This window comes from Mustela nigripes, chromosome 5 (genome assembly GCF_022355385.1).
Source record: "Mustela nigripes isolate SB6536 chromosome 5, MUSNIG.SB6536, whole genome shotgun sequence".
Taxonomy (NCBI): Eukaryota; Metazoa; Chordata; class Mammalia; order Carnivora; family Mustelidae; genus Mustela; species Mustela nigripes.
The window spans coordinates 22672970-22697376 of NC_081561.1; the positions used below are offsets into that span (position 1 = coordinate 22672970).

General features: G+C 42.5%; 1 protein-coding gene across 3 annotated transcripts in view; it reads right to left on the reverse strand.

The window, feature by feature from the left end:
- Positions 1 to 24407, reverse strand: part of DCDC2 (doublecortin domain containing 2) — a 134641-nt gene that overhangs the window by 91087 nt on the left and 19147 nt on the right. For all 3 annotated transcript variants that reach the window (XM_059399541.1, XM_059399542.1, XM_059399540.1), the window contains exons 4-5: positions 2838 to 2914; positions 2581 to 2712 (exon numbers count right to left, since the gene is read on the reverse strand). In XM_059399541.1, coding sequence (XP_059255524.1) covers positions 2581 to 2712; positions 2838 to 2914 — 209 coding nt within the window. The remainder of the gene's footprint in view (positions 1 to 2580; positions 2713 to 2837; positions 2915 to 24407) is intronic.

Here is a 24407-nt window from a genome sequence, read left to right on the forward strand (position 1 = left end):
CTATTCTAATTATTGATTTTGAAAAGCCTCCAAGTCATTAGATTCATCCAAACACCAGGGTTACCATGTAGAAACAGCTACATGGTCTACAGAGAGAGAGAGAGCGAGCTCTCTCTCTCTCTCTCTCTCTCGGCACAAGTTCTTCATCCCAATAAACTACCAACCCAACAGTAGAATCCTCTCCTGTTGTCATAGTAAGATTTCAGATGGAAAGCACTGAACACGATGCTTTATTTTATCTTGTAAGATTTTCTTTATTTATTCATGAGAGACAGAGGGTGCGCGGGGGAGGCAGAGGGAGAAGCAGGCTCCCCACCGAGCAGAGAGCCCAATGCTGGACTTGGTCCCAGGACCCCGGGATCATGACCTGAGCCAAAGGCAGATGCTGAACCAACTGAGCCCCCCAGGCAGCCAAACGTGGTGCTTTAAATGGTGCTCAGCTCCCGCTAAGGTTGGTTCTTCTACTTCTATTTTGTGAGCGCATTTACAATTCACTTTCCTGATGTATTTGTCTGGTTGACAAACTTCGTGCATTCTGTGCAAAGGCCCTCAGCCAGAACATTACACCAAACACACACAGAATGGGGGCAGAAAACAAGAGGCAAAGGAGCCCCTGGCGAGGGTTAATGGTGCAGAACTGCATAGCACTCGTGCCTCTTCCCCTTTTTTTTTTTTTGCCTCCCCCCATCTTCCCAGAATCAAGGGACTTCACAAAGCACCTCCCTTTACTGTAAAACTGCCGCTGTGGACCACAGTGAATATGTTACTTATTAAAAGAACAGTGATAACTTCACTACATGATTTAAAGGGTCCACAGAAAAAAATTTTTTAACAGAACAAGAAATAGCAGACTATTAGAAAATACCATGAAAAAGACAATGCCTATTTCTGAAGGTGATAAACAAGAGTTCGTAACTGGAAGGAGATCAAGAAAACCATGAAAAAATTCTTAGACTTCTTAGCATTATCTAATAAAGGCTGGTGACATGTGCAAAGAAAAAGGCATGGATCTGTTGCTTCTTCACTGATGATGGAAGACGGACAAAGAAAACAGCCACAAAAACCCTGAAATATGTTTGGGTTGATTTAATGTAAAGATGCTCCTTCTTTCTAACCTGTAATTCTATCCTTGTAAGTCTAATTATCAACACTTAACCCAGATTTTCCCTCCTTAACCTAGACCATGGTTTCTGAACAATGGTGCTGCTGGCATTTTGGATCTGATAATTCTTTGTTGGGAGGCAGGGAAGGAAAGTTGGGATCCTAGTTGTGAACTAACTGTAGGTGTTCTTAATAGTGCCCTTGGGTTCTACCCGCTAGATGGTAGTGGCAGCTGCCCCATCCCTAGCCGTGATGACCAAAAATAACCGGATGCTGCCAAATGTCCCCCAGGGCCAAAACAGTCCAGGCTGAGAATGGCTGGCCTGGACCCAGACATTTGCTTCAAAATAGGAAGGTCGGAGTCAGTCCTCCACTTTTATGGCTTGAAATTAATTGACAGCCTCACTGCCAAACTGGAAATAGCCAAGATTTGACTGGTTTCCTCTGCAGGCAGTTAAGCGTACTGAATAAATTCTAACCCATGATTTCACCCTTCTTTTATAGGACTTTGGTTGACCTGCTTTCTTCCTTTTTTACAAAAAGCAAGAAAGAAATAGGGAATTGAGCCAGTTTTAATGGGATGCTTCTGGTATGGAAATATTCTAAAGCACAAGGAGGGTCCAACCACAAGACTTTTTAAGTTCTGTTAAAGGAACATGGGTATGTCCCAAGTGACCAGCAACCAAATCTCACGCATATCTGCCATTACACTGAGAATTGAGTTTCTCCAAGTATTCAAATATTGGGGTAGGCTTGGGGGAATATATATTTTCATTTCTGTATTTAGACTTGCAAATATTTTATTTCCATGTATGAATTTGTTCCAATCAATATAGGTATGAACACGTGTATCTGGGCCATGCAACTGTGTGTATATATCTTTGGGTGCTTTATATTGAATTTACATTTATGTATATGTCAAAAGACATAACTGCATATCTAAAGAAAGAAAGAAAGAACTTTTAAGATCTGTCTTCACCCCTGACACCAATATAAATCTAGAAGGATCAAAGGTTTAAGTGAAATTAAAAGTACAAGATGAAAACACTGCAGAATATTTTTATAATCTTGGAATAAGGAAAAGCTAAGTTAGTCATAAAACTTAATGATCTTAAGTATAAGACTGAACATTTGACTGTACCAAAATTCAACTTAAATGTATACCAAAAAAAGGGAAAAAAAAACATAAAGAGAATCAAAAATACAGACTAGAAACATTTAAAACTCATAGGAGAAAGAGCCAATTGCCTTAATATGTAAAGAGCATCTATAAATCAGTAAGATAAATATGCAAAGGCAATACAGATAGTTCACATTTAATTAAAGATAAATTTGTGACATTTATTTAGAGAATAGCTCAGTAATTAAGAACACAGGCTCTGGAACCCAGACTGCGGTCCAGTGACTCCCTAGAGCGTCTTGAGATCATCCTGAACATTTCTACAACCCATCCACCCATGGAAGATGACTTTGGCGTACCTGTGGACAGCCCCACTCCTCAGAGTGACTTTTTCCGTGACCATTTGTAGCACATGATCCCACTGATTCAAGGTTTTTCTGGGGATGAGGAGGCGAGAGGCTGGATTTATGAGGTCTCCATTTGCAATCAAGCTGGGGAGGGGAAAAAAAAAAAAAAAGTAAAACCAGTGAGCTGGGCTATTTGAAACAGTTATACTTTTAAAGCTACAAAACAAATTGCAGACCTTCCAACCACAGTGTGAAAGTCCTCAACTTACAAGATTGTGCAGGGCTCCTGAAGCGATTTTCTAAAGCGTGCGGACACGTTGATTCTGCTGTGCATTACGGGCTTCACCTTTAAAAAAGCAAAGAAATGCACATCACTGAGCATCTGTTAGGTTTTCTTTTTTTTTTTTTCTAGGAGGTAAAACTACAGGTTTTCAGGGACAGGCTGAGACCTGTTATGCCCTTGTTAAAAACTTGCTCTTTTTTTCCAAGGACGTAAACACTCCGGGCTCACTTTCTAGCAACATCGCGTGCCCTTAACTAAGCTCTCAGGAAAAATTTCCCTTATGCCGTGGCTTACTGCTCCTGATCTGTGCCCACAATTGGGCCTCTCCTGAGAATTTCAAGGCAACATTTTAAACACTGCTTTCCCCTAACAAAGAAACAAAGTAATCTTACAAAATCTGGCACTCTGAAGGGCTCCCCCTCCATCCACAGCATAACTCCTCTCTGGGGCTGAATCTAGGCGCGCCCTCCCCAAGGTACATGACCCCATCTAGTCCCACCCCCTGGGTACGTGAACATTTAGCCCTCTCCCCCCACCGCCCCCACAACATGACCCCATCCCATTTCCCCCACGGATTCCACTTCTCCCCTCTCCATCAGCCCACTTTCCCTAAACTTTGTTTCCAGGCTCTCCATTGCCAGTGGCAAGAAGCTCGGGGCCCCCCAGGGTACCTTCTCCTGAGGCCAGGTTTGGGCTGTCAGCCACCCTCACCTCCCTACTCAACGACATAGGGTTTACCCCTCGTGCTGAACTCTAAAATTCCGCGGCAGGCACACTCACTCTCAGCAGCTCATTTCCTTCCAAACTTAAGGAAACTGGGGCCAACAGGCATGAAGCTCCCGGAGGTCCCTCCCCTCCCCCTCATCTCCCTCTTCACCATTTTCTCCTTTCCACCTGCCTCGGGTGGAACCTCAGCCCTTTATAATAAAGCTAACGCCCACCGTGGTGTGGTCTCCAGCTACCTCTGCCAGACCCATGAATCATAGGCTTGTCTTAAAGCTTCTGCCAGCGCCCTTCCCTGATGATTTTCCCAGAGCACGTACCATCATCTGACACGTGACATGTTTGATTTATCTGATTTTCCATTGCTTATCCCTATGGCGTCCTATGGTGCTACCCTCACTATTACCCCATACTGTATTGAGGACATACTCTAGTAATTTTGTTCAAACGGCTCTTGACCTTGATTATATAAGGCCTTCCTTGTTGGATTCTTGAATTAAAGGTGAAAGTGAACATGTTATATAAACAAATAACTTCAAAGTTCTTGTTGAATTGGCTAAAATGTGCTATTTTTCTTTAAAGCATACATATCTATAAACGTAACATACAGAAATTCATAAATACACGACTCAAAAATAATCATATAATTCTGAGTATATAGGTTGTTACTAGAATTAAATCAAACCACTTGTTTTGAATAATAATTGTTTTCCTCAGTATGGTAAAAATTTTCCCCAAATGTTCATGATTAACCAGGTGAAGTGAAGATTAACCTTAAATATATATTGCTTTGAGTTATTATAATGAAGTTAACTAGCTTGTTTTCAGATATACTAATCTGAAAAAATAATCCAAATAATACATTGAATTGAAAAAAAAAAAGTAAGATCATTGTATAAAACAAATGAAACTTTTTGGAAACTACTATTTTTCATTTACAGTGCATTTTTTAGTTGGCATTTCAAATAATAACCTCAATTATATTTGCACACACAAAAATAAGCCAAATCAACTGCACATAAGGGAAATTTTTCCAGAACCCTTTTCAGGGATGAGGGCTTGGTTGCATGGTGCTAATGTAGAGAATTATGGCTTTAGATAATGGAAAACATAATAATCAATTAGAATGCCTCTAAAATTTGTAAATTTCCATATTAGTCCATACAATTTCCCTTGCCCTTTAAAAATAAATAGTATGTGAGATATGAGCATAAAATCAAGTATCAGTCAACACACTAGTTAGGGAGGGATGGACACCCGGGGTGGGATGTGAGGTTCTCCCACTCAGACCCTGGGTAGCAGGAATGGCTTGCACTGGTGACTGGCCAACGGCTGGCCAAAGTTGGTCGTGGAATCTAGGATTAGGGGACCAAATCAAATGAAAAGGTATCAATTCAAAACTCCAACTTTCATTTTGGACCCAGCACACTAATAATCCTCCTAACTGGTCTGGTCAGTTTGGAACCGCCACAGAGTAAAGGGGGGACATGCACACAGCTGCTCTCTTGACTGGGTTCTTCACTGCGTCCAACACTTTTCTCAGAAAACCCAGTTTACTTGGATATGGAAAAGTAGGAAAACCTAATTACTCAGAGAAAAGAGTCATCCCCTGAGTGGAAATGTGAGAGGTCAACAGGTGAGGAGGTTGATAGGGAGAGAGAGATCTGAATAAATACCGGCCTCGCATTGTTCCTGAAACCAGCTCTAAAGCCAATGGTGGCCCAAGTGGCGGAGTCATGTTCACTCCGTTAGAACGCGGTGAACCAGGACCTTAGTGCAGGTCTCTCGGTACAAATCACAAGTGCTTTCCAAAATATCCCTTTGTCTCTCCTATCTTTTTTAAATGGTCTTTCTGTCACTGATGGCCATAATAAACACTTTTCAAAGCCCATAATGCTTTGTGTGAACCCAGTAAGGCTATACGTGATTTAACTCAAGTTCACCGATTCCACATGCTGCTTAACAGGACCATAACCACAGCTGAGTCAAATTCAAGCGAAGCCTACATGACTCAAAAAATATGCACCTGTTTGTTATAAAAACGAGCTCAGTGTAAACAAAAGTGTTGCTCTGAAAATATATCTTTGAAAGAGTAACTCCAAAGTCTAAAAAAGGAGTAAATGGCTGCGGGTCCACGATTCTGCCCTCTAGGACGGATGAGAACCGCCACACCTTCGATGAGAACCAATTCAATGCCTCACACCTCATTTTCTTAATCTGTAAAAATAGGGATAATCCTGCTAAACTAGCCCAAAGGGAGGCTCCATGAACTAATTAACCAAGAGGCAATGCCACTCCCTTGGGCTGTTAGGCTGAACGCTTCAGAGGATCCACCTGCCTTTTGAAACCTCTTGAAACCTCTCGAAATCTAGGCCAAGAAAATCAAACTCAGTCTCAGGACCTGAGAAAACGATGCTGTTAAAGGAGCACCCTCCCCAAATCTCCTGACTGCTCACCTCTTGGAAACACTCACTATACCATTTTTAAAGTCCGTATTTAAAAAATACATCAGGTTTTTGTGACTGCCCATAATAAAGATAAACCTAGGCATTTGGGGGGGGTGGGGAAAATGTAATGAAGCTATTTATTTGCAAAATATACACCAAACCACACAAAAAGATTTCAACTCTATTTTCCTTACTGTATGGATTTAAGAAAGAGGAGGTTCTCCAAATGGTAATCTCTGGGGAAACGCCATTACTACTTTGCAAAGACAGCACAACAGCATCAAAGAGGAAAACAAAGTCCTTTACAAAATATGTCATCAATGTCTACCACTTTTTGATAAACAAGAAGAAAAGGGCCATTTATAAAAGACACGACAGTTGAAAATAACTCACCTAGGAGTCAATATAGCAGACACACGTCCAAACTAGGAATTGGTCCAAAGAAGTTTTTTAAGTAATTATCCTTTTTCTTCAGTATTACTCTTTTTTAAAAGATTTATTTGTTTGTTTTAGAGACAAAGAGAGCGAACAAGCATGTGGAGGGATAGAGGGGGAAAGAATCCTGAAACAGATCCCAATGTGGGGCTCGATCCCAGTGGCCTGAGCTCATGACCTGAGCTGAAATCAAGGGTCAGCCCCTTAATAGACTGAGCCACCCAGGTGCCTCTACTCATTTTTAAACGGAAGAAAGACTGGCCAAGATGCCTGATGGATGGTGATGGTACAATGTCCTGTGGTGATTGTTTATATGATAATTAACAATTGGAAAATGCCTCTATCAGAGGATAGTTCATGCTGAGGATTATATCCTAAGCTTCACAGAATGAAACCATTTTTCATGGAGACACTCCAGGTGCAGGGGCTGAAGGAAGCCTGTGTGACAAGAGAGGGGGACAATAACCAGACTTCTCAAAAGAGTAGCTGACTCTCCCTCTCCTTGGATTTCTACCAAAGGCATTACATTGCATCTCAGTTATTATGAGCTGACACACTCTAACCTTCAGAGGAACACAGACCTTCAGAGACACAAGAATTACACGGCTTTTCTACCACTATCTTTCCCTTTTTCGTATCTGAGGAAATACATTCTACTAACCGGTACGTAATCTGACAAAAAGGCATCTGCTCTGCCTGTATCAGGTTGTGTTTCCAATTGAAAGAGTTGTTGTTGTCTCCATATTCAGATAAACGGAAAGAGAGTTCCACTTCAGATTAGGAGGTAGAAGGTTGTAGGGGACTACAACTCCCAGCATGACTACGGAAACTGAGAGATAAGCTAAATAGCATGATTTTTTACATGTAAACATCCCCCGTCATGTATGTGTGTAACACATATAAGTACACACCCTTACAGAGTGAAATTTTTAAGTGTGGTTAGTCTTGGAAGGCAGACTAGAGCAAGAGAAGTAAAGGTGATGTTCTAATGATCCTTTCTCTTTTTATACCCCAATCCTTTCTATATAACTTCTTTTCTTTTCTTTTATGTTTTGACCCCTGACCCATTTCTCCTACCCACCTCTGGCAACCACCCATCTATACTCTCTATCTATGAGCTTGCTTGGTTTTGTTTTTTTTTTTTAATGGCTCATATAAGAGAGATCATCTTCTATTTCTCTTCCTCTGACTTATTTCACTTAGCATGATGCCCTTGAAGCCCTGGAGACCCATCCATGTTTTCACAAATGGGAAGAATTCCTTTTTTTCATGGCCAAATATATTCCATTTTAAATTTATATATCACAGGGTTTATCCGTTCACCCATTGATGGACCTTAGGTGGATTACAGGTCTTGGCTCTTGTAAATAATGCGGCAATAACCATGGGGATGCATATTGCTTTTTCAAGTTAATGTTTTTATTTTCTTTGAAAGATACCAGAAGAGCCACTGCTGGATCACATCATATTCTGAGGAAGCTCCATACTGTTTTGCACAATGGCTTCACCAATCAGCTTTCCCACCAGAAGGGAACAAGAGTTGCTATTTCTCCACATCCTCGCCAAAACTTGTTATTTCTTGTTTTGTTTTGTTTTGTTTTGTTTTATAATAGTCTTTCTAATATGTATGAATTGATACCTCATTGTGATTTTGATTTACCTTTCCCTGGTGATTAATTGATTAAGCCTCGTAAGTATCTTTTTGTGGACCTACTGGCTATTTGTAGATCTTCCTTGGAAAAATGTCTACTCAGATCTTCTGCCCATTCTTAATTGGATTGTCTCGGGGGGAAGCGGTTTTGTGGTTTTGTCATTGAGTTGGAGGAGTTCTTTTGGACATTAACCTTTTAGCAGATCTGCGATTTGCAAATATTTTCTACCATTTAGTAGGTTGCTTTTGCTTACAGTGTCAGATTCAAAAAATCATAGCCAAGACCCAGGCTAAGGAGTTTATCACCTATGTTTTCTTCTAAGATTTTTATGGTTTCAGGTCTTAAACATTCAAGTTTCTTTAACCCATTTTGAGTTAATTTTTGTAAATGGTGAGGGACAGTGGTTGAGTTTCATTCTTTTGCATATGACTGTCTGGTTTTCCCAACACTATTGAACAGACTATCCCTACCCCCACTGTATATACTTTCCTCCTTCTCATAAATTAATTGACCATATATGCATGGGTTTATTTTTGGACTCTATTCTGTCTTATTGATCTATATGTCTTTTTCTATGCTAATACCATACTACTTAAATTACTATAGCCCTGTAATATAGTTTGTAATTGGGGAGCATGGTGCCTCCAGCTTTGTTCTTTTTTTCTCAAGATTGCTTTAGCTATTTGGGGATTTTTGTGGTTCTATACAAATTTTAGGACAATTTTTTTCCTATTTCTTTGAAAAAACATCTTTGGAATTTTTTTGGAGATTGTGCTGAATCTGTAGATTGCTCTGGGTAGTAAGGACATTTTAACAATATTTATTCCTCCCATCCATGAGCATGGTATATCTTTCCACTCATTTATGTCTTCTTCAATTTCTTTCATTAATGTCTTGTAGTTTTCAATATACAAGTCTTTCACCTCCTTGGTTAAATTTATTCCTAGGTATTTTTCTCTCTCTTTTAAGATTTTATTTATTTATTTGACAGAGAGAGAGATCAAAGTAGGCAGAGAGACAGGCAGAGAGAGAGGAGGAAGCACTCTCCCTGCTGAGCAGAAAGCCCAACTCAGGGCTTGATCCCAGGACTGTGGGATCATGACCTGAGCTGAAGGCAGAGGTTTTAACCCACTGAGCCACCCAGGCACACCTATTTTGCTCTTTTTGATTCAATTATAAATAGGATGGTTTCTTTTCTTTTCTTTCTTTCTTTCTTTGAGAAAGAACGTGCACAAGTGTGCACACACAGCAGGAGAAGGGCAGAGGGAGGAGAGAACATTATGCATGCTCCACCTTAGCATAGAGCCCACCACAGGGCGCAATGTCACTACCCAGGGTCATGACCTGAGCCAAAATCAGGACTCAGACTCTTAACAAACTGAGTCACCCAAGAGCCCTTCTTTATTTTTCTTTCTGATGGTTATTAGTGTGTAATACACAACTTTTTGTGTATTAATTGTGTAAACTATAACTTTACTGAATTCACTGATCAGTTCTAACAGGGTTTTTTTTTTTTGGTGAAATCTTTAGGGTTTTCTATATATAATATCATGTCATCTGCAAGTAATGACTTATTTTTCCAATTCTGATGCCTTTTTTTTTTCCTTGCCTAATTGCCCTGGCTGGGATGTCCAATAAGATGTTAAATAAAAGTAATGAGAGCAGGCAACCTTGTCTTACTCCTAACCTGAGAGGAAGCTTTCAGTTTTTTACCATTGAGTATTTCAGCTATGGGCTCATGATATACTTGATCAGGAATTTTAATCACAAATAAATGTTGAATTTTGACAAATGCTTTTTCTGTATCTACTGAGATGACCATATGGTTTTTATCCTTAATTTTATTTCGCTTCTCCACATTTTGTTAACGTAGTGGTATATCACATTGATTACTTTAAGGATGATGAACCATCCTTTTATCCCTGCAATACATCCCACATGACTGTGGTATATGGTCTTTTTAATGTATTGTTGGCTTTGGTTGACTAATATTTTGTTGAGGATTTTTGCATCTGTGTTCATCAAGGACATGGGCCTGTAATTTGCTTGTAGCATTCCTTGTCTAGTTTTGGTATCAAGTCCAAGGTATCAGGGTAATAATGTTGGCTTTATAAAATGAGTTTGGAAGCTCCTCTTCTTTTTTTTTGGAAGACGTTGAGAAGGATTCATATTCATTCTTCTTTGAATGTTTAGTAAAATTCGCTAGTGAAGCCATCTGGCCCTGGTCTTTTGTTTCTTGGTAGATTTTTTATTTCCAATTCAATCTTTTTACTAGTAATCCATGTTTGGATTTCATCATGATTCAGTCTTGACAGGTTGTAAGTTTCCAGGAATTTATCCATTTCTTCTAGGTTGTAGAGTTTGGGGCATACGTTTTTTCAGAGTAGTCTCTTATGAGCCTTTGCATTTCTGTGATATCAGTCATTTCTGATTTTATTTAAGTCCTCTTTTTTTCCTTGGTGAGTCTAGCTAAAGGCTTGTCAATTTTATTTATCTTTTCAAAGAAACAGCCCTTGGTTCCAGAGATCTTTTTTTTTTTTCTTTCAGATTTTATTAATTTATTTGACGGAGACACAGTGAGAGAGAGAACACAAGCAGGGGGAGTGGGAAAGAGAGAGGCAGGCTTCCCGCGGAATAGGAAGCTCCATGCGATGCGGGGCTAGATCCCAGGACCCTGAGATCATGACCTGAGCCAAAGGCAGATGCCTAACGACTGAGCCGCCCCTCCACTGATCTTCTTTATTGTTTTTTTTTTTAATCTCTATTTATTTTTCTCTAATCTCTGTTTTCTCTTTCCTTCCACAAATGTGGGGCTTCATTTGTTGTTTTCTTCCTTGTTCCCAAATGTGTATGTTAGGTTCTTTATCTGAGACTTTTCTAATTTCTTGAAACAGGCATTTATCACTATGAACTCCCTCTTAGAACTGCTTTTGCCACACACCATAAATTTTGGTATGTTCTATTTCCATTTTTGTTTGTATCGGGTATTTTTTTATTTCCCTTTTGATCTCTTCACTGGCTCACTGGTTGTTCAGTGGCATGTTGTTTAATGTCCACACGCTTGTGAATTTTTCACTTTTCTTCATGTAATTAATTTCTAGTTTCATACCATTATGGTCAAAAGGACACTGGACATGATCCCAGTCCTCTTAAGTTAATTGAGACTTTTACAGCCTAACACGGGATTAGGATCTGTCCTGGAAAATGTTGAACTCTTTATTGTGTAAATTACTTATCTCCACTTTGTTAAGGTGTTTTCTTGTTGTTGTTTCTCTGAAGTTTTATCCTGTTCTTTCATTTGGAATGGATTCCTCTGTTTCTTTATTTTTCCTGACTCTCTGTGCTGGTTTCCATACAGTCTAAGAAACAGCCAGCTCTCCCAGTCTTGAGGAAACGGCTCTGTGCAGCAGGCAAGCCCTGCTCAACCCTGCCCCAGCCCTTTGTCATCTCCCAACCTTTGAGCTTGCCCGAGCAGATTATTATATTTTTAAAAGCTCCCAGTAGTTGAAGATGTGCCAAGACCTCTCAGGGTCCCTAAGGGGAAGCTGTCAGCACCTAGATTCTTGCTCTTTAGAATCCAGGTCCTCCAATGGCAGCTTTTAAACGTATGCAGATATATACAGTCCTGGATAGAGTCTCAGGGACTGCAAACCTAAGCCCCACTAGCCTGGAGATCTGGAATGGGCAGCAGTTATAAAAACTAGAGTTTTAGACATAAAGCAGGCAGGGTACCAGCTCCCATCTAAGAGACACTGTGCTCTGGAGCATGGCAGGGGGAGAACATGAAGATAGCATCCATCTTCCACCATCTCTGGAGAAGATCCCAGTGCATCCCTCAGTACCTGTAATTTAGAAGCCTGCCCCTCAGATTAGCTCATAGGCCTCTTCCATGGAAAGACTGAACTCCTGGGTCGGTTGCCTCTTGCTTGGTCCTGGGGGTGTGGCACTCTCTCTCAAATAAAGAAATCTTTTAAAAAGATGAAATACTTTCATTTACAGTGACATCTGTTCCTCAAAATGACATTATGAGGTGAGTATTATTCTAATTGTATAAATGGGAAATGATGAGCCTTTCCGTTTGTCAAGGTCACAAGGTAGACAAAGTGGCTGACCCAAGACCCCACTTCTTCTGATTCCCAGCCCAAGCAGGATTCAGTCCCACTGCTAAGGATGCCTGAGACAGAAATGGGCCACTAGTCACAGTAGCAGATGCATATTCACACTTACTTAAATAAGATCTTTCTCAAATTATTTGTAGCTAAATCTATGCAAATATTTATAAATATATAAATAGGTATATCTAGAATGTCTTATTCAGTGAACCCCATATTTTCTCAAGACCACTCAGGTCTCTCTCTCTTTGACTGTTCCCATTGAGGTTCCATAAATTATATGAGTATATCAGTATAATTTATGGAACCCCAATGGGAATGAACATTGAAATCCTTTAGCCCCCAGAACATTTAGAAATCCCAGAAAGGCATGGGGGCAAAATCAGCCCAGCCACTGGGATACTTCAGAGAGAATATATTCATTATTACACAGTAAGAAAAAATTCCAACTACTCTAACTTCACTGAGGACCTAGTTATAGAAGATGTCTCTAATTATAATGAACAGGCTGTTCAGGACATTCCCAGAAGGGTCCAATTAGTTTTCCAGGAGCTGATGAAACCGCTCATCTCTACCTGGGTCCCCTGTAGGTCCCCATGTTGTTGTACCCAGTCCAGGGGCTGATTCCCAGAGGAAGGAGCTGGATTCATCAGTCCAGTGTGCATTAGTATCTCTTATTCGGGGTTATTTTTCTGCCAATACAAGACACCTCGGCATCAGTTGTAGAAATGTCTTTCGAACTATTCTCTAAACGAATGCCTCCCTTCCTTAAAGCAGGAAAACAATTCAAACCGAAGTCACAAAGAAAGGACGTGGCCATTCAAAAGCATGGCAAGGTAAAAGATTTCCTTTTAGCTTAAAAGTGACCCAAGAGTGACATGTTATTATGAATTTGTCCAAACCCATAAAATGTATGCCCGGAGTGAGCCCTAATGTAAAGGGACTCCGGGCAATTGTGAGGTGTCGACGTACCACTCTAACTGATGATGTTGGTAATGGGGAAGGCGTGCCCGCGTGGGGGTAGAGGCACATGGGACATCTCTGTATCTTCCCCTCAACTTTGCTGTGAACATGAAAATTCTCTAAATAAAAATAATAATAATAATAATAATAGTAACATCTCATAAAAAAAAAAAAACACTTAAAAACTGAACCAAAAGATTATCAATTATAAGTTCCACATTTCTTGGAAAACTCTTAAGTATAACTATAAATTTAAATAAAGTGTCCAGATTGCTAAATCTTGCCTTAAAAAGCAGAATGCCATCAAACGTCATCATGTTTTGAACCGTCAAGTCAGTTTCCCAGCATACCATGAATTTTTAAAACCGTGGGCATTCTTGTTTAATTTTCTCTTTATTGCATCTTGTAGAATATTTTTTAAAAATCAGATAATCCTAAACATTCTGAATATATAGTGCTAAACCTCACATTTATTATCTTTATTATAAAAATATTATTTGCAATGGGCACTACCTTATAAGAAAGCTGAGCATGACCTGATCATTTTTAAGGCCCTTATACGTAAAGTCTGCAGGAGTTTCCCTAATGCTGGGCCAAAGAGGATAGTATGACCCTGACAAAGTTAAAAAATAACCGATTAACCCAAGAGAACTCACAGGAAATTACAGGAAATACCACCAACCAAGCATTAAAAAAAATATTAATTTTTTAATTGTCTTTTCTTTGGAATTCCTTCTTCACTCATTATACCTTGCTTTACTATTTCACCAGTGTCGTGGTTTTTTTTTTGTTTGCTTAGTTTTCCCAAGTGGGAATTTGGTTACCAAGCTACTCTAGACAATGGAATGTAAAATTTCCACTAGGAATGCAGGGCAGTGGGAAGCGTGTCCGCAACAATGCGAGATGAAAGTCAGCAATGCCGAGTATGTGCGGGGCCCGGTGGGCGGGGCAGAGAACCGCTTCCACCTGCCTCTGACGAGGTGCCCGAGTCCCAGGACTCCCACTGAAGCCTGTGCACTATCTACATTCAGTCCTTCACAAGCACTAAGGACGCGATTAACCCACCAGCACAGACCAAGGGAAGGGCCCCTGGTGCTCGGAGGGGCTCTGAGGTCTTCACCCCCACGTGCTGGCTGTGCTGAGGGCAGGTGGGGGGAGCCCGTGTCTTCACGGAGTCACCGAGGCCAGTCACCTCACCAACGTGGGCGGCCATGCCCACTTGGCCGTAGGATGGAGGGGACTGCATTCTGGTCATCTCTCGACTCCCTTCAAATTCCCACAGTACCCCAAAATATTGAAATGTGGTCAAAAGGCAACCTGTCTCGAACGAAAAGTAAAGCTTTTGAAATAAAACGATTAAAAATATGATTGGCTAACCCTATGTGTTGAAGAATTGCTCAATTGAGATCTCTATGGTTTGGAACAAAACATCTTTACGTACATCAAGGAGGACCAACAGGGGTGTCCTCTCTTAGAGAAACTCAGTCAATGGGGTTTTTAATAAAATCATCTATGTGCCTGGGTGGCTCAGTGGGTTAAGCCGCTGCCTTCGGCTCAGGTCATGATCCCAGGGTCCTGGGATCAAGTCCCGCATCGGGCTCTCTGCTCAGCAGGGAGCCTGCTTCCTCCTCTCTCTCTCTCTCTGCCTGCCTCTCTGTGATCTCTCTCTGTCAAATAAATAAAATCTTTTTAAAAAATATTTTAAAAAAATCATCTATAAGCTTCCGTTTCAATTGCTTACAAGAGGCACGTCCGCAACCATACACTCCCAGGACAAGGAGGCTGATAATGGCATCTGAAGTAGAAGAGGCGATGTGAGAACGGTAGTCTCGGACTCACACTGCTCAGAAAACACCCTCCACCCAAACAAGGAAAGCTTGTTTCCTTTCCACGTAGATGGTTCACTCCTTCAGTGACACCCGTCAGCTGTCACAGTTACCAACTGTGTATGGGGCCACAGGGAAAGGGCTGAGTGCTCCCTGGTAAATGACTCAAGACCCCTGCCCTCATGAAGCCCAAAAAATAGAGCTCAGGGATCAATAGCAAATAAAAAGTTTAAAAAAATAAATAAATAAAGCCAAAAAAACACATAAACACAGATGATGAAAAAAAGGGCTCTGAGGAAGATGAGGCCATGGCGAGGTAAGGCTAGTGGGGAGCAGCCGAGCGTGCCCGGGAGAGCAGGAAAGGACTAACCCAGCAGGCACCGGGCACGGCCCCACCAGCCACGGCGGGGAGGCTCGGTGTCAGCCGAAGTGTCCGCAGTCTCGACGGCAGGTTTCCACAAGGGTCACTCCGAGACCAAAAGGGGGTCTGCGAGTTATCCAAGGAAGAGACGGTGGGGGCTTTTCCTAGGGGCTGACTGCGGGGAAAGAAAAAGTCGATCGAGCCAAGACATAGTGGAGGTAGAGATTAGAGGTAGAGATTAGAACCTGCTAGAAGCAGCATGTGGACGGCGAGGGAAAAGGCTTGAGCAGGCGGGGGTCCAGCGGTGCTGCACGCGGGCCAGAGAAGGAAGATGTACCCCAGCTGTAGAATCAAAGGTCTCGTTTGGGACCTTACGGAGACACCTGTGAGACCTCCAAGCGGGGCACCCCGCAGGCGAGCTGGAGCTCATGGAAGAAGCCAGGGCTTGAGAGGCAAACGGGGAGGGGGAGGGTGACCAGAGGTGAAGCCGCGACGCTGAGTGAGGCCACCCAGGGAAGGAGCGGAGAACAAAGATGGGGCTCAGGACGCCGCCTTGGGGTCCCACAACAGAGGAGACATCATCCCACAGGAGACAGGACCGAAGCGGACAGACAGGCCGCAGGTGAGCCAAGAGAGTGCGATGCTCCAGAAGCTAAGAGAGAGGGCCGGCTGCTCGGAGCCAGAATAAGATGAGGACCGGAAAAGGCCGGCCGAACTGGTCATGGCAGACAGCATGGGAGCGCGCGACACGAGCATCACGACAGGAGCTCGAGACTCGGCGCGCTGCTGAGTTAAGGTCGGGGCGTGGGAAGCGGAGTCGCGACGTGCAGAGGAGCCTTCCGCTGGCGTTATTAGTGTCTGCAGGAGACACACAATAAATTTAGGACAAGCTCCTTCCTGTCCATACCTGGGTCTGTATTTGCTGAAGCCAGGATGTGTACAAGGCATTTAGGACGGGAGGAAAGAGAATTTCCAGCTTCCGCTGAAACTCAGAACCGGCTCCACTCAAGCCGCTGAGCGAGGGAGACCGCTGGGGTCAGGCGACTGGCTGCGCCACATGCACGGGGTCTGATCGAGGAGGGCGCGGGACCCAACCTCGAGGGGACTCCATGGGGCCCTCACGGACCTGAAGGAGCAGAGAGGAGGCGGGCTGGGCAGAGCAGAGGGGAGAAGGAGCCCGAGGAACGCCAACCACACCTGCATCAGGGCGTGAAGCTGGATTATCCAGATGTAACTGGTGAAAACTGGAAAACTTGTACAAAATTGCTATCCCTCTTTTCTCGCTCCTGAGAGATTGCTAGAAGCATTTCAACCAAGGAGAAACACGTGCCAAAATACTATCACGTTCAGAGTGTTAAGAGAACATCGAAACTCCTACACATGGAGACTAATTAAATACCATTCTCCCAATGCGAGGAGATTTGGGGGAAAACTATATTACTGATAACATTAAATTAATATACCAGTTTTTTAAAACTCTGTGGAATTTCATGCACAAAATGGGCCGCATGTGCCCTCTGACACATCTCACATTTATCCTGATTGAGTAATTCAGAAGTAGAAAAAAGCTACATATTGTTGCATACTGTTAACTAGAATATCACAGAGCAAAAACAATAGAGATTATCTAAATGTAACTGTAATTTATAGCATCAACTCAATAAAACAGTATACATTACTATAAAAAGTGATAACAAACACTATGTAATGGTGAAAAATATAAGAAAAACAATGTAAATGAAATACAGTAAAAAATACAAAGCATGTATAAACTACATGTAAGACAATATAAAATCTGTATAAGATGTATTCTGTAATTACAACTCTCTCTATGCACAGAAAGATAAATATATCTTTATATACTTATATAAAGCCAGACAGACATATATATGGAGAAAAAGTGGAAGAGAATTTACAAAAATGAAATCCAATTGTTTTAATGATGGTCTTAGGGAAAATACAATTTTCACTTTAAATTTTTTTTTTTTTTTTTTTTTTTTTTTTTACTTTTTCAAAGCTAAGATTCAGAATGAACTTGTGTGTTCTCAAGTCCTCTGCTTGAGGAGCCGTTATTTTTTATCTTTAAAATGTGTATGGTGGGTGACATCTGCTTGGCTAAATGAGAGAGTAAGGTTTCCTTCTGGCTTTGCAGTCTCTGCCCTGTGAGGAGCACCGTACTCGGGTCTGGTGCTTAGTCAATGATAAGAGTGCTTTCTTTCGCCACTGCCATTGTGGAGACAATTTCTGGATTGAAAGAGGAGATTCTGTGTTTCATTCTATTTCCTCAATAGTACCCTCTGGCATGATGTCCCAGGTGGGGAACAACCTCAGTCTAATCATCAGAAAAACATCAGGAAAACCCAAAGGCAAAGATGTTTTACAAAAAAAAGGGACCTTCAAAGTTGTCAAGGTCATGTAAAACTGAGAAACAGTAGCAAGTTGGTAGAAACTTAGAGGACATGACAACTGAAAGCAATGTGGGATCCTGAATTGGATCTTGGACCAGAAGGAAAAAAACATCAGTGTCAAAACTGACAAAATTTAGGTAAGATTTGTGGGGGGGCAAGGGGGGGCGGTATCGATTTTAATTTCTTGCCATCAGTAACTGCACCATGCTTCTGTAAGATACTAACAAAGGAAGCTGGAGGCAGTAAACGGATAAAGGATTCTCTGCATTAGTTGGCAACTTCCGCCTAAAATTATTTCAAAATTAAAAGTTAAAGCAATGCCCCCTTATCATAACTAAAAATCTAATATCTTGGAGGCCTCCCTCACCCTGTCTTTGCCTCCCATGGCGTCTTCTTCCAGTTCTCAGACACCACCACTCTGTGTTTAAAATGTTAAGAAGAAAAAAAAAATACCTTCTGAGAAAATCAACGATAGTCTCTCCGTTTGTAACTAGACTGACCTTAAGCACTTCTGTCTTGGGACTGTATTCGGTTTGGGGGTTAGTTTCAGAGAAACTGGATCCTCTATTGCTTGCTTAAGCCAAGAGACAAGTTGAAAAGAAGAAAAAAAATCATCGAGCTACATCTGACACTAAATTAGCTACTTATACATTAGTATGATTTCCCCTAAATCAGAGAAGACAGCACAGTTGTCTCCGTGAAGATCAGTCATGGGTTTTGTCACCAACGTGCAAGAGGTGGGGGTCTTTTTTCACACACCAGACTTCCTAGCTCAGAACAGTAAGAAACAATTGTTTGCTGTGAACCAGTGAACTTGGCTTCCGTGGGAAAATATCTGTGTTCCCGTAGGGTACAGCTAGGTCAAAAAAATCTCACCCCTATATCAAAATTGCACCATGCAGGAGGGCAAAACACGTGATGTGCATTAAGAATGTTCGAGGTTCAGTGAGGAATTATTTTTTAATTAAAAGCATAAAAAAAAACCTCAAAAAGTGACATTTCAAGGCTGTCACAGGCCCAGTGACACTCCAGTTGATGTAATTCACCCACTGTGAGCTTATCTCCTGCCTACGTGCATGAAGTACATTCATCTGAGAACAGAAAATTAATGAGAATGCAACTCTTTTGAGGAAAACACGGGAAGAAATAAACTTTGTATTGGGCCCATGAAGGACTTAAGATTTGCTGGGGGTGCGGAGGTTGTGACACTTCATGTCTCACTTATGAATAATCGGTATCGAGAAAATCAAAGTCTGTTCCCTCTATGTCTTCCATATTTTCCTATTTCTCTTCCTTCTCCATCTGGATTGCTTGGGTGAGGGGGAGTCATCAAAGAGCCTTGGCACTTCGGTATCTAAAATATTCTGGATAAATCAAGGAGCCCAAGAGATAGAAGAAAGAGTTTCCCATCAAATACAATTCAGTGAGGCCAAGTTCATTTTATTCCCGGTCTGCCTAGTGCAGGGGAAGCCTTGAATTCAGCGGTCCCTGGAGTGAACTTCACCTCACGGAACAGTCCATACCGAGAATCTCCAAAGCTACTTGGTTCAAATCAAACACCAGCACTGTCTAGGGAGCGGGGCATTCACACACACACACCCAATACTGTCCCTTTTCACAAAAAGGCCCTCACAGGCCACCATCTTGAATTGCATGACAGTGAAGAGGCAAATCAGGAGGTGTTTCTAGTGACAGGAAAAGCAGCATGGGATGTAGGTTATTGTGTTTCTAATACATCCTATGGAGAAGCCCTGAAAGTCTTGAAGCCTCAACCAACTAACCACCTTGGGAAACTAACTTAGCCCTTCCCTCCCGCCTGGAAAGACCGCGGTCATGTTGCCCTCCACACATCACACGGGAGGCCCCTCTCTGCAAGGCCGTTGCACAAAGAATGAATTAAAGATTTTAGTTACATTAGCACCATGTCCTAGTCCAGGAGTTTTCCGCAAATGTGTTCCACAAAGTTGTCCGCAATCCCAAGTAGGTGGAGTGGATTTTTATTACTTTTGAAAATAAATTACTGGAGAACATTTTTCTCACTCTCTCTCTCTAATCTGTCCTCACACTCACCTCTCAGCCCATAAAAGGGTATATTCCTTAGCATAACAGCAAGGTCTGTCTTCAAGAAATAAATAGAAGTGCAAGACGACTCACGTTTTTCTCACCGTGTCTCCAATTTTTAAAGTAAGAGGACCCAAATCTGTTTCCAGTCCCACAACCTCACCAATCTTACTACCATATATTTCCCCGCCATTACTTCAGACCTCCTTCTCCCACTGTCAGGTCGGATCCTAGACCACAAATCAGCATAATTTTTAATATCATCATATGTGGGAACGGAGCATTAAAATTGTTCTTCAGGTTTCATAGGAAGTTTCAAAACCAGGAAGCCTGGAAGGGAGGAAGTAGGTGAGGAAGAAGGAAAAAAAAGAAAAAAGGGGAAGAAAGAAAATTTCTATTCTGGTTAACTGAGGTACCTGAAGAAAACATGTACCTCTACACAATTCACAATGTTGTGAGTAAGCCCACCTCCACAAAACTTCCCCATCGATGGGGACAAGAAGGGCTACACATAATCACAGCACTGACTAACCCAAAAGTCATTTAAAACGAAAATTTATTAAATCAGCATTTTGCCCATATATTGACTATCTCCCTTTGCAACCCAAACTCATGTGAAAGTAAGTCTTCCTTTTTCGAACACATCGGCCGGTAAAAGGAGGTCCTTACGAGAGCTCCCGCGATATTAGAAAATCAGTCCAAATTTTAAAGCTTGCTATACATGTTCCATCAAATCAAACATGACACCACGGTTATTAAGAGCTGCTGAGAGGTGTCTTAGCCATCAAGAGAACAGAGGAAAGAAGGCATAGTTTGTCTAGCATGTGAAGGAAAAAAAGAAACCCATCACCATTCATATCAATTGAAACTAAGAATAAAAAAAAAAGGAAACCACCATGAGAATGTATGAAGACTTCCACTTACATCCTCACTGAACCCGTACCATCCTATACTCTGGTTAGGACATTGGGGACTGTTGTCCCTCCGGGATGGACCATTCGCCCTGTGAGCCCAGGGACATCTTCACCCCCCAGGGCTCCTAGGGGCTCACATGCCTCCACCAGCAGCAGCAGACATCTGGGGGCTCACGGGGGACCATGCACAAGCCATTCAGAGTTAAGGCAGCTGGGGCCACAACACAACCCAGCCCAGCACCTCTGACTCTCGATCCTGAGATCCTTCTACGGGACCCAAGCTTTTTGTTTGCATCTCTACGGACACTTTCTTTGTTGACCTATTTACTTGAAACTCATCTCTGCTAATATGTTGGGGTCTTTTTTAGCAACTGCCCACGTGTCATGGGTCTGAGTCACACAGACAGAATTTGTTCTCGCCGCAGTGGTCCACTTGGCAGCGATCTGTTAACACTGTAAACTTACAACAAAGAAATAGGGTCTTGCTAGTGAACAAAAGGAATATTCTTTACAGCATGTTTTTAAAGCTACATCTCTACACTAATGTACCTTTCCCTTGCATGCATTAGGCTTGCTTAATATCTACCCAGCTTGATAGACACTCGCATACCCACCACTGGCTACTCTCCAGCAGATGGCTAAGGCGGCCAGCACAAGAAAATGAATTCTAGATTAATGTTGTCCCTCTTCAAGGAGGACAATACAGACCACTTTCTGAGTAACACATAAATTCCCTGACAGTGGGGACAAAAACAGTCTGAGTGCCAAAATGTAACTAATGCGTGGTACATGCCCAAAGAGCACAGAGGAATACCTTCTCCGTACATGCACACACTTGAGAAGCTCCTGCTCCGGTCACAGGGTAACTCTAAATCCCCTGCCTATTGGCACTGAGTTGCCAGCAACTGGGGATTTTCAAGCAGAGTCCCCTGTGTAAATCTACATTTAAGGTTAGTAGATCTCCAAGTAATGAGGAGCTTGGGTTCCAGGAAAGCCCAGGATAGGGGACGTTCACCTGGCTGTGCTTCTGGACACCCAAATATGCGATGCTTGTGAATGCAACTAATTGAGGCCACAATGTACATCTGAAGGTCTCTGGGCAAAAGGAAGTCTGTATATTTAGAATGTTCCAGAAACTGAGATCCACTGCTCTGGGGAGTGGTTATAGCTGGGGGATGTTTCCATCATGTGAGGCCCCCGGCCTCTCACACCCCAAGGGTCTGTGGCACAAACTCCAGACGACTGCAGCTGTGAAATGCTATGCTTCTGTGTCCTTGCCCGTGGGATCCTTATCTCATCTTCAACGTGTCTACTCAGCTACCGATATTTTAAGGCCCAGGCCCTGTGGGGGAGTCCCCTCTCCGACCCTCTCGCTAAGGCAATATTAAGCACATTCCCCTCAGAACGCTGGTCAACTTGGGGCTTCACTGTGGTGCGCGACTGTCCCTGGAAAGCACGTCTATCATTCTTGCTTAAAGAAGGCTCATCCCTGGACAATGGGGTGGGGGACCTCTTTTTCATTTTCCATCCTGTTCAACATCTGGCACATAGCAGACCCCCCCACACACACTTAATGTCTCATTTTAATAAACACAGCGCCAAGACAGGACAACACAAATGAGGTTCCAAATGAGGAAACTCTACGCTATGTCCTGGCATCGGAATTAGAACTTCGGCCTCCTTGGTTCCAAAATTTACACTCTTTCCTCCAGGCCGTGCCGTTTCTCCACCATCATGCTAACCTGAGACATTCAGATAAAAACAATTGGCCATTCCCTTATTGGCAGAAGCATGTAAGTTAAGGCCCGGAGCCATCATCCAGGAGGGATAAGCTTTGTTACCCAGAACATACGCAGATACGGAGTAGTCGGGAGATATAGAGTAACACAATTGAAGGAGAAAGCTCACCCTTGCTCCCTCTGCACAAAAAGGCATTTCTTGGAAATGCCTTGATCACGTCTGTGTGTTGGTTTTCCTGAGCATGAAGTATCACATCAGGAAGAAAAAGCAAGTTCCATTAAATTTGTCATCAACTTGGGTCTGTGGAAATATTCGTTGGAAGGAAATCCCGCCGTATTTCTGCTTCATTTCAACTCCTCACTTCTGCCCTGTGACCGCACGATTATAAAGGTGAGGAAGAATGGGGACCGCTCAGAACCACAGACACGCTGGATGGAGACAGACAGCATGGGCAACCGTCCATGTCGGTCACCTCGCTTCCAAGCAGAACAGGAAAATGAAGAGGGAGGGAGGGATGCCTGCTGTCGCCCCCAAACTGGAAACAACCCATTCTCATGATTCGTCTGGGTTTTACAGGAGGTCTCCCTCCCTTGGCCCTTTAATCACATTCAGGGTGAAGAATTCAAGAAAGCAGTGAGAGGACACAAAATCAGCCCTCCCGCCCCCGAAGCAGTGAGTCTTTCCCTGCACTATCCGCTCTTGCACCAGCAGGAATAGTGCTGCCAAAACGAAGACATGAATGAATAAAACAGAGAGAGGCTGTTTGTGTTCTAATTTCCACACTGTGTTCCTTTCCATTTAGTTGTAGTGCTTATAGAATAAGAAACGCCGAAGGGAGGGAAAAACACATTTACTTAAAGAAAGCAAGCCTTTTATCCTTTCTTGGATATGGAGAAAAAGTAGCTCCATGAGCCTTCAAATGAAAAAGGTCTGTAGCTCAGTCACTGTCCGTCTCAACTGAAGTCTTTAGCAAACACTTTACCAGGGATTGTGGAATTACTTAATGATTTTTTTAAAAAGTTCCACTACACAGTGATTCAGAATTACTGTACCCCAATTAGCAGTAACTGTGAACGAGAAGCCAGCCTCGTTTGCGAGGACCGTCTAGTCAATTCCTGGCTGATCCCTCCCGGTATTGCTTTCATTATGAGCACTCAGAAGAGTAACTGTTCGGCTGGCTTGTTGTTGCAATTAGGTTTCCAGGTTACCAGCTCCCAAACAACCCCAGGCTGTAACTTCTAGACATGCTTCTTTTAAAGACTCCAAAACCTGCCCTAAGGATCACGGGATAAATTGCAATCTTCACACCCATGGGGAAGGGCGTAAGAAATCAAAGGAAAGGGTCGCCCTATATAAACAGCATTGGTTCGCAATCTCGCACTGGAGAGTCATTCCGTCTGGCTTTGAAGGAGGAGGGATTTGCCTCCTATAGAATCTGAAAACTTGGCCTTTTCAAATGGGCCACCACGAAGAACACTCAAGAATTTTGATCTTTGTGAGTTTGCTTTGCTGGGGTGTAATGCAGACTACCTTCCTGATTCGAGACTGGGCCGTCTCCTTCTAGATTACTGCTTGCAGACAGGATCCCACGATTCAAGAGGAACAGAGAATTTGCAAGGAAAGAGAGCCCACTCAGTCTGAGTAAGAGAAGGCTAGGCTGTGGCTGAATCCAGTTTTTCAGCACTGTGATGAACTCTCCCCTAGCACAGAGGTACCCGGCTGAGTTCCCCAAAAGCTTAAATTTATTGCGGTTTTTTGAAACCAGGTATTTTATTTATTTTTTTTTAAAGATTTTATTTATTTATTTGACAGAGAGAGATCACAAGTAGGCAGAGAGGCAGGCAGAGAGAGAGAGGGAAGCAGGCTCCCCGCTGAGCAGAGAGCCCGATGTGGGACTCGATCCCAGGACCCTGA